Source organism: Sminthopsis crassicaudata, chromosome 6, assembly GCF_048593235.1.
Source record: "Sminthopsis crassicaudata isolate SCR6 chromosome 6, ASM4859323v1, whole genome shotgun sequence".
NCBI classification, from domain to species: domain Eukaryota; kingdom Metazoa; phylum Chordata; class Mammalia; order Dasyuromorphia; family Dasyuridae; genus Sminthopsis; species Sminthopsis crassicaudata.
In genome coordinates, this window is record NC_133622.1 from 196,145,595 (window position 1) to 196,164,651 (window position 19,057).

A 19,057-nucleotide genomic window follows, 5' to 3' on the forward strand; every position below is an offset into this window, starting at 1 on the left:
AATTAAATAAAAAGAATACTAAAAGAACTAAAGACTAAGAGATAGGAACAAATGAGTGTTGCCAGATGCAGCTAGGAAGGTGTGATTCCATTTAGCTCAATTAAATTCATATTCATTAAGTATATGTCCTAAGCACAAGTCATTGTACAAGACACTGAAATTAAACATATATTCATTAAGTATCCATACTAATCACAAGGCACTGTTCTAGACACTGTGCACATAAAAGTGAAAAATATGATTTATTCCTGCTTTCAGGCATCCTACAAGTCACAAGGATGAGACTTTTACACAGGTAAATATACTATAAGTTAGAAGGCATTAAATACACAATTGAAGTTCAGCTCAAAATAGGCAAGAAATTTAGGGAAGTAGAGTGGGACCTAGAGAAGAGCCAAAGATTAATTCCATATTTCAAACCTAAATGACACAGAGAATGATATTATTAGCAGAAAAATAGAATTAGAAGAGAGCTAAGATCATCATAGAATAGGTTTAAGAGAAGAATAAAAGTTTAATTTTTGTTATTTATTTAAAGTGTTAGCAGACTTTACAGGTGCTAGTAGCTTGAGATGCAAGGCTGAATCTTTGGGGAAACATTGAAGAGATTGATGATGGAGGTAAAACTGGAAATTCTCTGAAAAGAAGTAATAATTAAACCCATGGGAATGGATGAGATTATCAAGAGGAAGAATATAGAATGAAATTTCAAAAATATATAAGCTTGAATAGAAAACATTGTATCTTTATTTTCACTAGTGAATTGAAAATTAGGAGTTATTCATTTATTTAAGACATTAACCTGAAAAGGGATCCAAGGCTTCAGCAACTTGCAAAAGGAAAAAAAAAAGTTAAAATTCACTGCTCTAGAGGGAGAAGGGAAGTGGGTTCATCCAGGACAAAACTATAGGGAAACCATGTATTTAAGAGCCTGGAAAGGGGAAGAAAGGAGCAATCAGAAAACGAGGAAAATCTTTTAAAAATATACAAAACCAAACTGGAAATTAGTATGGCAGAAATTAGATATGGACCCACACTTAACACCATATACCAAGATAAGATCAAAATGGGTCCATGATTTAGGCATAAAGAATGAGATAATAAATAGATTAGAGAAACAGAAAATAGTCTACCTCTCAGACCTGTGGAGGAGGAAGGAATTTATGACCAAAGGAGAACTAGAGATCATTATTGATCACAAAATAGAAGATTTTGATTACATCAAATTAAAAAGCTTTTGTACAAACAAAACTAATGTAAACAAGATTGGAAGGGAAGTAATAAATTGGGAAAATATTTTTACAGTTAAAGGTTCTGATAAAGGCCTCATCTCCAAAATATATAGAGAACTGACTCTAAACTATTCTCCAATTGATAAATGGTCAAAGGATATGAACAGACAATTTTCAGATGATGAAATTGAAACTATATCCATTCATAATAAAAGAGTGTTCCAAATCACTACTGATCAGAGAAATGCAAATTAAGACAACTCTGAGATACCACTACACACCTGTCAGATTGGTTAAGATGATAGGAACAAATAATGATGAATTTTGGAGGGGATGTGGGAAAACTGGGACACTGATACATTGTTGGTGGAGTTGTGAAAGAATCCAACCATTCTGGAGAGCAATCTGGAATTAAGCCCCAAAAGTTATCAAACTGTGCATACCCTTTGATCCAGCAGTTCTACTATTGGGCTTATACCCCAAAGAAATACTAAATAGGGGAAAGGGACCTGTATGTGCCAAAATGTTTGTGGCAGCTCTTTTTGTAGTGGCCAGAAACTGGAAGATGGATGGATGCCCATCAGTTGGAGAATGGTTGGGTAAATTGTGATATATGAAGGTTATGGAATATTATTGCTCTGTAAGAAATGACCAACAGGATGAATACAGAAAGGCTTGGAGAGACGTATATGAGCTGAACCAGGAGACCACTATACAATTCAACAACGATATTGTATGAAGATATATTCTGATTGAAGTGGATATCTTCAACATAAAGAAGATCTAATTCAATTCTAGTTGATCAGTGATGGACAGAAACAGTTACACCCAGAGAAGGAACACTGGGAAGTGAATGCAAACTGTTTACACTACTATCTATCTACCCAGATTACTTATACCTTCAGAATCCAATTCTTACTGTGCAACAAAAAAATTGGTTTTACACACATATATTGTATCTAGGTTATACTGTAACACATTTAATATGTATGGGATTGCCTGTCATCTATGGAGGGAGTAGAGGGAGGGAGGGGACAATTTGAAAAATGAATACAATGGATAATGTTGTCAAAAAATTATTCATGCATATGTACTGTCAAAAAATTATAATTATAAAATTAATTTTAAAAATATACAAAACCTTGAAAGAAAAGAAAAAGGAGGGCTTCAAGAAAGCAAAAGTTATCAAGCATTAAATGCTTCTGTGGGTGCAAGGAAAATGAGGGCAGAAGAAAAAATTTAAAAAAAGAGGTCATGATGGCCTCTGAGAGAAATGGTAGAATAATATATCAAGAGAGTTGTTGAGTCAAGATAAGACATTGCCAGCACACCTTTGAAGTCAAAGATTTAGAAAGGCAGAGAGTAAAGGTACATGTGTGAGAAAGATGACTTTTGGTAAGAGAAGATGAGAGAGAAGGTCCAGAAAAAAGAACATCACTTTGCTAAAGGCAAAGAGGTGAGTCACTTCTTTCTCTGGACTGGAGCAAAAGACAGTAAGTGAGAATACTCAGTGAGCTCCCAAAGTTCCCCATCTCACTCTCAACTGATCCACAGCACTGTTTTTTATTATACAGTATTTAATATATGTTCTAGTTAATAAAAAGACTATTTCCTCCTTCTTGACATGAGTAACTCAAGTTTAGAACAAAACATCCCCTTTAGCATTAATCAGGCAAACACATCTCACTCCGTTCTTTCAGTTCTTGTAGGAGAGCAACCCAAAAGATCAAGAGTCCATTATGTCTTGTACCTCCCCTAAGGCAATGAATGACAGAGTAGAAGATTAGAATGGTTCTTCTTCCTCCCATGAAACACAACAAATTGTTCTCGAGGTTAATGACTGATCAATTATGAATACAGCATGATTGTGTCTACTGCATATTATAAATTCCTACAAGAAAGAATTTCTATTTCAGAAGTCCTATTGCCCCCATAGAGACATCCTTTTCCATGTACAATCTGATGTTTTTCCCTGACTTGTCTTGTTACAATATATAGAATAAAATTTTTTGCTGATTTATATTCTAAAGTATAATAAAGGAGGCTCTCTTTCTACTGTGTATGGGTCTTGTCTTCTCTAAACTTGGAGAATTTATATTTAAATTTAGAAAAAAATGGATTTAGGAATGGAAAAGAAGAGAAGGAAATCATACTTTAAAACACTGGCTTCACTTTGGGGGAAAATATAAATAGAAAAACCTTCCCCCAAAAAATAAATCAATGGAAAATGGAAATTTATTGTTACATATTTTGAATTCTTCTTTGTGTTCTGCTGGACACATGACAATGTTTTGTTTTATTTTCCTCTTTTTTATTTTGTATTTAGTTTTAAATAAATATTTAAAAGAAGATAAATCAATTGTTGGAAAACAAATATATAAACTAAGTTGTTTTTAAAAGTCTATCTTCAAGCAGAAGGTATTTGAAATAACTCTACAAGACCTTATTACCAAATCCATTTTATTGCTAATGGGCAATAAAATTGTCCAAGGTAGTAACCATTAAATTTTTGGTATATAAAGTGTTTTATAAACCTTTAATATGCTATATAAATGTAAGCTAGTATTGCAGCTATTATTACATGCCAATATCATGCACATAATTTACATTTGTTATAGAATTAAGAAATAATGATATATTTGATGTTGGATTATTTGGAATTTCAGAAGTTATGAAATTTTACAGTGGTAGAATATCAGTGAGAATTTTTAAAGTTAAGAAAAATTAAATTAGAAAGTGAAGCAGATATTACAAGACAGTGAGTATGCAAACAGGTTATCAGTCATGATAGCACCTATATTTTATTTTCCATTTATTCCATTCTTTCATGACTGACTTCTTACCTCTCCTTTTATCATGGTCCACAAGCAAGGAAACTGAGCTAAGAACATTCTCAAAATTCCCTTTAAGATTCCACAAATCCTAACTTAAATCAAACCAAAGGCTTCAATTCTTAAAATATCTTTTTAGTTGCTTCATATATGGTCAATCACTTTTCAAAAGAATATACTATATCCTAATTTGTCCAAAACAAAACAACAAAAACTTTGTACCCTACAAAGACTCATATTTATCCAGAGGGATCAGGTAGGGAAATTTTCTAAGTTTTCCTAATTTGGTTAGAAATTTGAGAACTTAACAGTAAAACCTTGTGAATTTGTTTTAATGGGATTGCTCTAAGAAAAAAGGACTAGAGACGTCTATTCTCCTGGGTCCACAGATGAACTCATTTTAAGAAACTTTTAAATGATCAGATGAATTTGGGCATGATGTCTATTTTATTTTTTCCCTGACACCTTTTTCAACCTTTGAAGGAATTTTATTTATTAAATTATAGAATACTAAACAAGAATTGCAAAATTATATTCTCTATAAAATCATAATAAAGGAAAATTTCTATTGATTTCAAGCCAATATTAACTATGTTAAGAGGAAGTCTAACATTTTTTATAGTGAGCATTATTGTTTTTCACAAAAAATAGTGATAATTGAGTATTAAGATTGAAGATGGCAACTATGAAGATTGTTCTTTCTCAGTAAAAAGGTGAAAGCCAGATTTGGGGTATTTGAGGAGTGATAGAGAAATGAAAAAACAGAGACAGCCAAGGGCGATTATTCTTTCTAGAAATTTAACAATAAAGAGAAGATGAGCTGAGTCTTGAAGAACGGGGAGCATAGGAGGCCTAGGTTAGAAGGGAAAGCATTCCAGGATGTGAGGAGGGGAAGGAGCTATAAACATATATAAAACCATCAAGGTAGAAGCCAGAATGCTACATATAGTACATAACACATAGGCATGTTTGGCTAGAATGTAAGAATTCATAAAGTGAGGAATGTGAACTCAGAGTGGCCAGATAGGTAGGAGCCATATTATAAAGGATTTTCAATGGCAAACAAATGAGTCACCAGTCTACATTGGTGGGAGCAATTTCTGTACCAATATTTTCCTATACCTATGAAATCACAGCTTAACTTCCCTTAAAAATTTATACTGTGTAAAATGGGGTTGAATCTATATCAACTATCTATTAATCATTATTATAGTAGCTTGAAATGTGACTGAACCTGATTCTTTGCTATTATGGGATAATATAAGAGGCTCAGATACTACCTACGCCAAATTTTCCTGCTCTGATGGTTTTCTTTGTATAAATTCTCAGAGCTTAGATGCTTATGGCCTCTTTTCTGAGATTTTTTTTTCTGAATTTTAGCAATACTTCTCTTAATATCTAAGAGCCTGAATCTAATTCTAACATGTTATTAAACTTTCTGAGATGGTCCCTGACTTCCAGAGGTAAGGAGGTAAGGCATTTGGCATTTGAGAACCTTATATTATTATGATCTACCTCTCAAAAGAGCAAAGCCTAGTTGATCAAAAGGAGAGTCTACACAGTAGTAATCCTTGTTGTTTTATATGTAGAAAGGGAAGGAAGTGGGCAGTGACATTTCAGTAAAGTGAGTGACCACTTCAGAATGTGATTCCAAAGATAGTTAGACACTAAGGTCAATCAAGACAGTCCAGTTTGACTAGAAAGACCAGAAAGATATATAAGTCTCTACAGAATCTTGCTTATGTGTCTGCCCTGAGTTTCAATTAATATATTAGAGTTTAAGTCTTGAACTTGTCTGATGTTTGTTGCTTCAGTAGCTATGGGCAAAAAAAAGTTATCTCCCCAGGCTTCTACTATAGTACTCCATTCTGGGCAGGAGAAATAACTTTTAAAAGGGGCATGGAGTTGGAAGACATCAAGTGAAAGGATAAAAACAGAACAGGCTAACTGGAGTATTAAGTTCACAAAGGTAAATCTTGTGAAATAAGATTAGAGAAGTAAGGCAAGACCTTGAAGGCCATTAAAAAAGGGACTTAAAAATCATTATAAGCAGCTAATACTTTATTCAGTCATTAGGAAGCCTCAAGAACTATTTATCCATGTACTGGATCTCTTAGAAAGAATATTGAGATCAAGGCTCATCAATCCCTGTGGAAATTATAAATTTTTGACATAGTAAGAAGGAAGAGCAGCAACAGAACCTTGTTCCCAATCGTGAATATTCAGTTTGGTCACTCAACAAGGATAAAAGAATGACTTCATCTCGGTTCATCTTCAGAGAGCTAGCTAGTTCAAGGGGGAAAAAAAATCAAGGCTCTAAGCCACTTATTCATACTAAGCACAGGTATGTCTCATCCTCTATATTTTTTGCTTTCTAATGCTAAATGTATCATGGACGATCTTCCACATTTTAAGATCTTTGCCACTTTGTTGCAGGAAAATTGCTATATAATACACATATCAATTGTGGCCTAATATTTCTTTCTTGATTCTAGATGGAAATTTATAATAATGCAGTGGATAAGATTCTAAAACATAAGGCACAAGAGTTGTCATCTTCTTTGTAATGACATTAATTATTTGCTTACCTTGTTCTCCCCCCAAAAAAACCCCTCATTTATCATTTTGCATTTTATTTCCTAAGATAGATTTTTTTAAAAGGCGTGAAAAGCATTTCCCAATCACCTCAAATTTCTAATCATATAATTCTAATAATAATTTAATTTCATTCTAATAATTTCATTCTAATAATTCAATATAGTGTGAATGAATATCTGCAATTTAACCTTAACTGGCTTTTTAACTTACTCTCAACAAAATAGAAATGTCTGCAGTACAAATTTAGCAGGATGAATTGGTTCTTCAAACCACTATTCTATTTGCTGAGGATAAGAAGCCCATGACTAGGTAAATTCACCAAATAAATTTTTAAAAAATCTTATCATTACAAGTTGCTATTTTAGCTTTCAAGAATCACACTAGGACTTATCTACCAAATTCTAACTAGACTGAGGCAGTTGATAAAGTGTTCTTTTTTCTTCCCTCATTTTTCTAACCAATTTTAATCTTCTCCTTTATCTCCTCAAAAATCAATTATTTTTCACATTTTATTAAGAGGAAATAGTTCCTGAAAATTTTAAGTCCCTAGAAAAGTCCACGTTTCAAAAACAAAACAAAACAAAACAAAAAAACCTCCCCTTTCTCCCTTTACCTCAACCATTCCACAATTTCTCATTTTTAGCAGAATATCAATATTGTCATAACTTACCTGCTGCCGAATTTCTTCCTCCATTTTGACTGGAGAGCCCAATTCTGCAACTTGCTTAACTCCCTCACTAGCATAACCTCCATATTCCCACAGCACGTAATTCTTGGAATGTGATCCACCAATAATTGCTGACCAATGGTTGGCCCGGCCTAAAAAAAAAAAGTTATGACTTAGTTATTGTTGGCATAATTTTATATATATATATATATGTATATATATATACATAAAGTGATTCAAATTTGTCTGGGGGCACACTGATGATATGCAAAATATATTTATTCTTTGCTGTTAAGGAATCCACATAAAACTGGTAAAAAAATAAAAGAACAATCATGATAGAAAAGAAAAATGAAGTCAGAAAAATGTGATACTGCCCACATCCCCTTCTGTGACTCTTCTCTTTTAGGCTCTGGATCAAAAGTTACAAAACACTTGGCTCAAACCCTGACTCTTCTCCTTATTACTTGAGTAACTGAGTCAATCTCCTAAACTTCTGGTTCCTCATCTCTTTATCTTTAAAAGGAAGGCATTAGGTGAAAGTAGCTAGGTGGTACAGTGAATAGAACAGTGGGACTGAAATTAAGACTCAACTTCCTCATAGTTGACTCAACTCAACTCAAATTGGAGTTCAAATTTGTTCTCAGCTACTTATTAGCTATGTGATCCTGGACAAGTTACTTAAACTTTTTCATCTGTAAAATGAGCTGGAGAAGAAAACAGCAAACCACACTAATATCTTTGCCAAGAAAATCCCAAATGGGGTCACAGAGATTTAGACACAACTGAAAAATGACCTAATGACAACAACATTGGACTTGATGGCTTCTGAGGTCCCATTTAAATTTATGTTCCTATAAACATCTTGCTTTCTGACTGCCCAGAACCCTTAACTATAGTGTCATCCTGAATCCTGCCTTCCATGGCAGTTCTTCAGAATTCACAACTGTTCCTTTTCCTTTGTTTCTTTCTGCCAAAAATTATGTTTCCTACTGGCAACTGATTTTCATACTGTTGATAAGAAAGCTCTGATTAAATTAATTAATAATTAATAATAATTAATTAAAATAATTAATAAGGCAGAAATGACAAAGTCTTAAAGCAAACCTTAGTAATATTTGATATTTATATTTTAGAAAAGGACAATGTCAATCATAAAGTCTTAAAACTCTTAGAGATTACCCAGTCTACATTAGACATTAATCCCCATTATGATATTTCATACAAGTGGTCATCCAGCTTTTCCTTGAAGACCACTAGTAATAGGAAACACATTACTTCCAGAGACTCTCCATTTTACTTTTGGACAACTTAAATTATTAGAACATTTTTCCTTATGGTGATCCAAATCTGCCTCTGAGGCTTTTACTCAATTTAATCCTAAATGTTTTCTCCTTCAAGATAAAAAATCCCAATTTCTTTCAACCAATTTTGAGCCAAATCTCTGGGCTGAATTACTTACCCCACTACTGCCCAGATGCTTGGCCTGTATCCTGACCACTCCCTGACCTCCAAGCCTGCCCTGCCCTTTATTCAGTAACAGCATTAATAAGTATTTATGAAGTGCCTTCTCTGGACCAGGAATTGCACTAACCCCATGGGAGAAAAAGAAAAAGTAAGACAACTTTTATCTCCCAGAAATTTAGGAATTCTGACTCCCAATAGCTTAAACACTTATCTAGAACCTTGACATCCTTCCCCCCACTATAAGAAAAAGAAATTTACTTTAATAGTATTTTTAAAGAAATTCATATCTGTAAATAAAGCTCATTAATTGGCTATATATGGGAAGGAAAAAAACTCCAATAACTTTCATTATAATAGATCTCTCTAAATAATACACTGGCAAAAAAAAAAAGACAACCCAAAATGAACCTTAAATTTTGCTATGTTTACCTTCTGTTCCTCTTAATTTTTATAGGTAGGAAGAGGTTAAATATTGCTAATATGAACTTTTTTGAAAATTTTAATGAAATATTTTTAAAGCCTATGAATGTTAGAATTAAGCAGATATCACATCTTCAAAGATGAAAGTGCTGGCCACGTCTTCAGTTTGTACTGACTGTTCCCACACTGTCCAGAGGTTTGAGATCAGTGTCAAATAGAGATGTCTCCAGTTGTCTGTTGGTGACCAAGTTAGACATATTTGCTATCCCTAATTTTTCCTTTGGATCAGCCCACCTTTGAGTAGGCAGAGATTTACTAAATGCTTACACTTAGCTCCTTTCTTTCTCTTTTGGCCAGTCAGGGCTTTCTCTCTCGGAAGGGAAATGGACTGGAAAGGGAATGATGTTCTGCCTGACCTTCAAATTAAGGGTTTCATAGTATCTTCAAAGCACTCAAAGAACATTCGAGGTCACAGAATACACGCTTCTGATCTGCCCTAAGTTTGCTTTTGTTTATTTCTGTATATTTTTTTTCCCTGAAAGGAATTCAAAACAAATCAAATATAAGTTTCACAATGAGTCTGGCAAACATATGGAACCATTCAACTCATGTTAATTCTGAGTTAATGCTTATTGACTTGTTCTTTTGTAATACATGAAAAGAAATAAACAAAGTCTGATGGATTTGGTCTTTACCAATGTTGAATCATGATAGACTTGGTTTCTCTTCTTGCTTCTTTCCCAGAGTCTGTGTCAAAGAACTTTAAAGAAACAGAAAGATTCTTCTATTCTGAGTCTAGAAGGGCAAGACTCAGAAGCCCTCCTAGAAGCAAAGAGGGATTTGTTTTCTGTACCATATTGCGCCAGAATATTTAAGAAAGTGGCACATCGGACAGAAAGCAAAAAATTTAAGTGTCTTTGTGCAAATGATTACATGATCCCAATGAGCATTATTTGGGGGCTGTAAATATCAGAATTGTAGCTAGTAATTCTGACTCTCAGGGTAAGCAGCAGGAAAGGCTTCTTTAAATCAACTTTCTTAGACAAATCTGGTTGTGAGTTTGGAGCTTTGTTGCCCAGGAAGGGAAGCAGAAAAGGTTTACTGTAGGAAATATCCTGATGGAGTTCAAGGAAACAATGTTGTACAATGGGAAATGCATGTGCTCTGGCAAAGACCTGGATTCAAATTCTGTCTCTGACACTTATGACCTGTGGAATCTTGGGAAAGCCACTGTCTTTCTCTGGGTCTCAATGTCTACAATTGGGGAAAGAAGACGTCAGATTAGGTGGATATTGAGATCACTTCCACCTCTAGATCTATGACTCTATGATTTGGAAGGTTTTCTTTTTTAGTAACTAGGTGCTAAACTCAGTTGTTCTTACTAACCAGGTACTAGGACAATAATCAGCCTTCTATATCTCAGTACTCTGGGATGCACAATATCCTAATAATTGAATTTCTCCAAAAAAAAAATATTTTGGGAGACAAATGTTCCAAGAGAAAGAGCATTGGTTTTGGAATCAAAATAAGAAAACTAATGTCCTTACTTTTCACTTACTACTTCTGTCAATCAACAATAGTCATTTATTAAGTGCCTCCTATGTGCTAGGCACTGAACTAAGTACTGGGGATACAAAAAGAGGCAAAAAAGTCCCTGCCTACAGAGAACTCATAATCTAACAGAGAAGACTTGTCTGTCAAGTTTCTCTAGACTTTAGTTTCCCCATTTATAAAATAAGAGGGTAAAACTAGATCCTTTCTGGTTCTAAATCTAAGATCCTTTTAAATCTTTTTTCTGTCTTGCTCTTATTATTTCTCCCTTCTAGAATAGTGTAGAAAAGTCTGAACCAGTCTAGAACTATCTGGGGATCAGGAAAGGAAAATGTGGGTCTCTTCTCTTACTTCTACTCTTCCCCCAAGGTATATATTGCCTATTCTAGAAATATTACTGACTAATGCTAATTTGATCAAAAGTTGTGCTTTGGTTTAGAATAGTACACAAACCATTGTAAATGAATTTTGTTCTCAGCTAAGTCATAAACAGAATTAGAAAAGACTTCCCTGACAAGTAATATAAACCAAGTTTTGACAAGATAACTATAGAAAAATCTAGTATACTGCTCTCTGCCCTGATGTATTGATAGCACCTGGGCGGCTGTCAGTTGGTGATATTTCTGTTACAGCCAATACCAGCTCACACAGCTCCTCATTTGGTTCTCAGAAGCTACTGGTATGAATGTTAGAAGAGGGGAAAAAAAGCCAAAGCAGTCTTTTGGAAAGGTTTTAGATATGCTAATCACTGCTATTAGGAACTTATCATGCTTGGAATTTCCCACCTGTTCATATAGCTTGCAGATAATGAAGCATCCTGGCAAATGAGGAAATTTGGGGAATGACTGAGAAACGGGCCATTTAACTTAACAAAATGAACTTGGTCTTTTTTTTTTTTTTTACTATTTGGGAAAAGAGAGATGGAGGGATGACCCTTCCTCTTCTATTTGTACATGCATAAAGAACATGTCTGTATGTTCAAAAAGCTATTAAATGATGCATATCCTTTGATCCAGCAGTGTTACTACTGGGCTTATATCCCAAAAGATTTTAAAGAAGGGAAAGGGACCTGTATGTGCAAGAATGTTTGTGGCAGCCCTCTTTGTAGTGGCCAGAAACTGGAAACTGAGTGGATGTCCATCAGTTGGAGAATGGCTGAATTAATTGTGGTATATGAATGTTATGGAATATTATTGTTCTGTAAGAAATGACCATCAGGATGATTTCAGAAAGGCCTGGAGAGACTTACATCAACTGATGCTGAGTGAAACGAGCAGAACCAGAAGATCATTATACACTTCAACAACAATGCTGTATGATGATCAGTTCTGATGGGCGTGGCCCTCTCCAACAATGAGATGAACCAAATCAGTTCCAATAGAGCAGTTATGAATTGAACCAGCTATACCCAGGGAAAGAACTCTGGGAGATGACTATGAACCACTACATAGAATTCCCAGTCCCTCTAATTTTGTCCACCTGCATTTTTGATTTCCTACACAGGCTAAATGTACACTATTTCAAAGTCTAATTCTTTTTGTACAGCAAAATAACTGTTTGGACATGTATACGTATGTTTTATTTAATTTATACTTTAACATATATAACATGTATTGGTCAACCTGCCATCTGGGGGAGGGGAGTGGGGGGAAGGAGGGGAAAAATTGGAACAAAAGGCTTGGTAGTAGTGCTGTAAAATTACTATACATATATCTTGTAAATAAAAAGCTATTAAAAAAAAAGAACATGTCTGTTTATCAGAGCCCCATGACATGCTATTGGGTAATCTAAGTTTGTTGCTTCCAGAAGCTTGTAACCTGGAATGTAGAGATCAGAAATTTGGAGTAAAGGGACTATGAGCTCATCCATCCAGAACTGTAAGGTTCAATTACCTATCATACAAATGAGGAAACTGAGACCATAGGAAGGGATATGAATTGTCTATAACTACACAAGCAGTTAGCATGCTGGGAGAATTTGAACCTGGGGCTTCTGACTCCAGGGTCATAGCACTTTCCTTTCCATTGTTATTATCAGCTCTACAGTTTTTCTTACTGTTTGTGATTGGTGGTAGGTGTTTATCAGAGCCAGCATATGCAACTTGAAATGGTAAAGGTGATCCTATTTGCTTCACATATGACCATGGAACCACATAATCAACAATTCCAACCATTGAGCCTTTCCTGTTTTGTGTACAATGACATTGCTGGATAGTATGGCTGCTTTCTGTTAGCTCTTATAGTCTGACTCTCTTATTTCTGGTTTTCTCACTCTTCTTCCCCAGCCATGTCTTCTTATCAAAAGTCAATGCATTTTCAAGAGTCACCTGGGGACATTTAATGTAAGAAGAGACATGACCAATACTTACATCTTTGAAAACATGAAATCTACCTAACCCTAACACTGCTGCAAATAAACTACAAATAAAGTCAAGCTCCATTAATTTCTCTCAGCATATTACAAATGAGCACTCCAGTAAATGCTTATTCATAATTAACGGTAGTTGAGTGGCCCCATGTATTTTCCCAGTTGATGGTGAAATACAGACTGTACTTGTTATTAAGTTCTATCCAGAAGAAAAAAGGTCACAAAAACAAATCACATGTGTCTCCATGGGGTAGCTTGCTTACTCAGGCTCTAAATTGTGAGTTCTTCTGCAGAGATTTTTATAATCTTTATTTAATTTTGGGCACTGCATCTCAAAGCCTTATTAGGAGGGTGTATACCATAAGATTTACTTGGAAATTAGCCTTCCACTTGTACTACAGACAATGGAACCAAAGCATCATTGGTCAGAAGTGAACATTAGATCACTCAATGCAGAGATTTTGGCCTCTCCCTAGAAATTACTTCTCTATAATCCATATCATGAGATATTATATCATACCTTATGAGATAAGCTTGTGGATTACTTAAAATGCTGCCCCTATTAATAATAATATTAGCCAGCGTTTATATAGCATTTACCATGTATCAGGCACTGAGCTCAAGCACTTTACAATTATTAACTCATTTGGTCCTCAAAATAGCTCTGGGAGAAAGGTGCTATTATTATTCCCACTTATAGCTTATGATTAAATGACTTGCTCAAAGACACACAGCTGGTGTCTGAGGCTACCTTTAATTAATTAATTAATTGCCTGAGAAGAAAAAGTTTATTAATATTCTTTTAACAGATTAAAGAACAAATGCAACTATGCAACAAGTTTCTTTCTAATGCTTTTCATACAGAATATTACCATTTGGGTTTACCTTTAGGTACAATTAGAATCAGTTGCCATCCAATTCTGAGTTCAGGTAATACAATGCACACTGAACTAAACTCTTCCACAATATAATGCACATGATCACAAATAATAAATACAATAAAAGAAAAAAATCAAATAAAAAATTCATGCAAAACCATCCATAGATGGCTTAACCCTATATAGAATCCAATTTCCAGAAGTACATGTCATGTACATGTAACTACATCATGTTATGAGGTGACATTTTAATTCAGATCTTCCTGATTCCTGGCCCAGCTGTGTATTATGACACCCAGCTGCTCATCTACTAAAAAGTATTGAGGGACTCCTCTGGGAGCTCAAAGTGACTTTTGACATTCCTGTTGGAGCCAAGATTACTAACTAGAAAATCTGCCAGCTCAAGCAGGCATAAAAGAATATGGTAAAATAAGCCAATTCTTTAATACTCAAAAAAGGATTTGACATAAAATAATTATGAAGTAACATGGTACAATGAAAAAAGGACTCAATTTAGAATTAAAGAGCCTACATTTGACATTCTGTGATCTCTGTAATTTTGGGCAAATAAATTAACTTTTGTGCCTCAATCATTCATCTATAAAATGGGAGACTGATTAGATTCCTCCTAAAATCCCTTCCAAGCTTAAATCTAGCATCTTATAAGCACCACCCTGGTCAATTTGATGAGTAATTATATAAAGATAGACAAAATTAATTATCCTGGATAGATGTCATTATTGATTTGCAAGTACAAGTGAATATCAGGTCCCACCTTAGCTATAAAACATTATTCCCCTGTTAATGAATCATTCATGTGCTAACTGAACACAATCATATTGGAACTGATGAGATTCACTTCTGCTTCACTCTGAATTCTTCATATATCGTCCCAAAGTCTACCTATTTCATGTTCTCATAGATCGCTGTGATTGTGCAATCAACCTAAAGGCCTCAATTACAGGACAAGATTTTCTTGCTAATTGGGCCTGATATGGTGATCCTTTGGGTGATTCTTGAAAAAGTATTAAAAAGGTTTCCCTTGGCCCTCCCTGGAACCCAATGATCTTTGTTAAAAAGAGAAGAGGGAGGATTCTGCTATAATTCTGCTATCCTGCAGGACTCTGCTTTGACTACATGAATGTCTTCAGTGAGGATAAATATTCCCCATCTCTCAGACACTCAAACCTTTGGACCAGCTGTCACAAGTAGCATAAATCATTAAAGGGAGGTAGAAAGTACACAAGATATTACATGACTTAGATGCAGAAAGAGTGACAAGTGGAAAATAGCCTTCTGTACCTGAATGTTGGTTAGGTCCATTGGGCTTATATAAAGCCCCAGAAATCTTTCAGAAGCTCATAAATTTAATATTTCAAGACAAGTTGAACTAGAATGTAATAATTCAGCTCAATGATTTGTTAATATGCTTCTAGGATCATACCTGGCCCACCAAATTGGTTTGAAACATCCTCTAGCACTTAGGTATCCACCAGCTTTCAATTTTAGAAGGAAGAAATGAAGCTCTTTGGAAATAGAGTAGACCAGAAAGGAATCCATATAAACCCATATAAAATAGAAACGATATTTCAGGGGACAAGTTCCATGTTCACAAAATGTCTGTAGTGAATATTTAATCTTATGACATCCTATATACATTTTACTCCAACATGGCAGTCTGATGAATACAATGCTGGACTTGAAGTCAGGAAGGCCTATTCATATTCTAATACAATTATTAGATTATGACCCTGGCCAAGTCCCTTCATGATGCTCCTTTGGTTTCAGCTTTTCCATATATAAAGTGAGGATAATAAATGCATCCACTTCAAAAGATTGTTGTGAGGACCAAATGAAATAATATTTGTAAAAGGCTTTGTGAACTTTGAAGCCCTACATGTACATTTTGTCTATTTTCTGCCCAATAGTACCTTTCACAAATCTGACTTTGTAGTTTAAGTAGTTCAAGACTTTGTAGTTCACAGTAGAGATGGAAGACACAATTAATGACCTGAAAAATCTGTTCCTCTAATCTCTATCTCAAAAAGGAATAAGAAATCATTAGATTGTAGATTTAGACCTGGAAAAGACCTTGGGGAACATACAGTCCAACCCCCTTTATTTTACACATGGGGAAACTTGGGCTCAGACTTATTCATCTGCCTAAACATTGAAATCAACTGAGAGATAAATTGTTGTAGAAATCAAATTTAGATGCTGGATTGATTAGTCATTCTGACAAATCTTTATGGACAACAAAGTTCTATTCACCAATTTTAATCACATCTATTAATATTAATATATAACTATACCCATAGCAGGTATAGAATGTCTGTATCAAAGAACAGATGTCTTGCCTATAGACATCCATGACACTCATACCCTAGATAGGAACACTTTTTTCAGGCCCCTGCACCTCCATACAAATCTCTAAGTAACTCTTGATAAAGTCTATTCCCAGTCTTTGCGAGGTCAGGTCAGCAGTGGGCCAGAGAGACCCCAAACCTGACAAACAGCTGTCAGATTTTTGATGGCTACAACTGTGACATAAAATCTGTCAGTATGTCCAGTCTTTTGCATTTAAGCCAAAGACCCAGTGGGACAGCTGGTAGCTTTTTCCAACTCCTGCCAACTCCCCTCTATTCCCAGGTAGTGATAGCATTTGATTTTGTTACAAGCAATCCTCTCTCCCAGAGGGAAAATGCCATCATGGTTGTAGTGGAATTGATGCTCACTTTTCATCATGGTCAAGGCCACTGTTCTTCAAGGAAAATTTCCAGCTTCACAGCTGCCACATCTAATTTGGCTCCCTTGTTTATCTTACATTTGGGTACTACAATATTCACTGTCCTCCATGGGGAAGATTCACTTTTGTATAACATGTCAGTCCCACTCCGACCTACAAAAAAACTCTAGAATGTTATCTCCAGTGCTACATCTCCTGCCATCAGGATGTTCATGTTTCCTATACCTTCTACAAAGTTTTATTCAATACATCGAACTAGCATAGCTAGAATTAGAATTTTATTTTGATCTAAAAGAGTGACCTTATCTATTACCTGGTTTAATCTATTTATTTTACAGATGAAGAAGCTGGTGCCCAATGACTTAAGTGTCATGTACTAGGTCACCTAAATAGTAAGGAGCAGAGACAGTATATAGGTCTTCTCTCTTCAAAGCCTCTGGATCTTTTTTGGTATATTCACAATGCACTCATCTCTGTTTCTTAGGGTAAATGCAATTTGTATTACATGATTAAATGCCACGGATACATATGAACCTCAACTGTGCTGGCCAGCAGAACCTGGCAGGAAGCCTCCTGGTTCCACTCCACTGAGCCAACAGCAATAAAATGAGATTCTACTCCCCATTGTTCATTGGCTTTGAGTTGCAACATCTTGGGAAAGTCCATGTGGTGAGAAAACATGCTAATTTTTTTTTGCTCTGAAAAATCTATCTAAATTCATTATGCAAGCAAGAATGTAATTAAAGTCTAAGAGTTGGAGGGAAAATGTGATGTGTTTCCTTAACAAGTTAAATCAACTTTCATTGCTGGTTATCATTCTCTATCCCCATCCCTTCTCATGCCTAGAGGTCATGACATTCTCTCTGAAGTAAAGGTCATCATGGCCTTTGTATATACACATCATCAGAGAAGTTCTGAGAAGCATTTGAATGCTCTGGCTACAATTTTCTGTCCAGCAAACTTCCATAGTCTGATACTGCTAAACCCACTAAGATGCTATAAGTGAAATTTATAGGTGAGGAAGCAATAGCTTAAGGAGGTCAAATGACAGAGATTTGGCTCCTGTATCAGAATATAGGTCCTTTAAAAGTAGGGGATATTTTAGTTTTTGTATTTGATTTCCTATTGTCTATCATATGATGGCTACTTAAAAATGCTTACTGATTTATTGGAATGGTTGAAGGACAATCACTTATTGAAAGATATATTAAAGTGGATAGAGTGTCTTGGGCTCAAAAAGATAGGAGTTCAAATTCTGCCTCTCACACTTAATTATCTGTGTGATTCTGGCCTAATCTTTGATGTTCCTCTAGTTCTAAGTCTCTGATCCAATGAATGACTGAGATAGTCTAATAGCAAGGCTAATTAAGAAGTGGCATGTGATAGAAAAAAAGAATACTGGACTTGGAGTCATGAAGATAGATTCTAATCCTTCCTCAGATACTTATCTATATGATTCTGGAAAATTTAATCACTCTCAGGTTCTATATTTTTAAATAAAATAGGAATAAGACTATCCTATAGTGTAAGTGTGAGTATCAAATGAGATACTGTATATGAAGCACTTTACAAATTTAAGGGCTATCTAAATATGGTAGTAGTAGTAGTTATAACTATTATTAACATTACTATTACCATACAAATATATAACTAAGTTTATGTCATTATGCTCTTTATACTATTATGAGAGAGAGGGAGAGAGAGAGAAAGGGAGAGAGAGAGGGAGAGAGAGAGAGAATGAGAATGAATGTGAGTGTGTGTTTCTGGATTCATATCTCCTTTGGGCTTTGCAAGTACTGTTAAACATTCTGGAATGCTCATGGTAAATTCTCAATCCAGCACCAGATATTTCTTCACAACCGAGAGTACTATTTCCCAGGTCTGAGATGGCTCCATGTAGAGGTTACAGTAATCCTATTTTTTTGAATAAGTAGTAGTGATTTATCTGGTATAAACAATTCTCAAGGGGGTACATTCTCAGTAATCCATTGTTTGGAGAAGCTAAGTATATAAATATCATTAATTTGAGCAGATTTTTGTGTGTAAATTCTGATGCAGTCAGATAATATTAAGTACTACCTTCATCTCCTCCACCACAATTTCATAATACTTTTTGGTATTTAGAACATTTTCTTGCAAATAGGAAGCTGAATCTTTATTACTAAAACAGCCCCCTTTTTAGGTGGGAGTATCAAAGGAGGAATTAGAAAACATGTTGAAATATCAAAGAAACACATAAATACTAGTTTCATGCTTACCATGTTCACCACATCTATTATGACTGGGAAATTGGTCATATT

General features: G+C 34.9%; 1 protein-coding gene across 1 annotated transcript in view; it reads right to left on the reverse strand.

The window, feature by feature from the left end:
* SPON1 (spondin 1) overlaps window positions 1-19,057 on the reverse strand; it is a 362,466-nt gene that overhangs the window by 162,478 nt on the left and 180,931 nt on the right. The window contains 1 exon segment of the mRNA XM_074275432.1: window positions 7,332-7,480. Within this exon segment, the coding sequence (XP_074131533.1) occupies window positions 7,332-7,480 (149 nt within the window).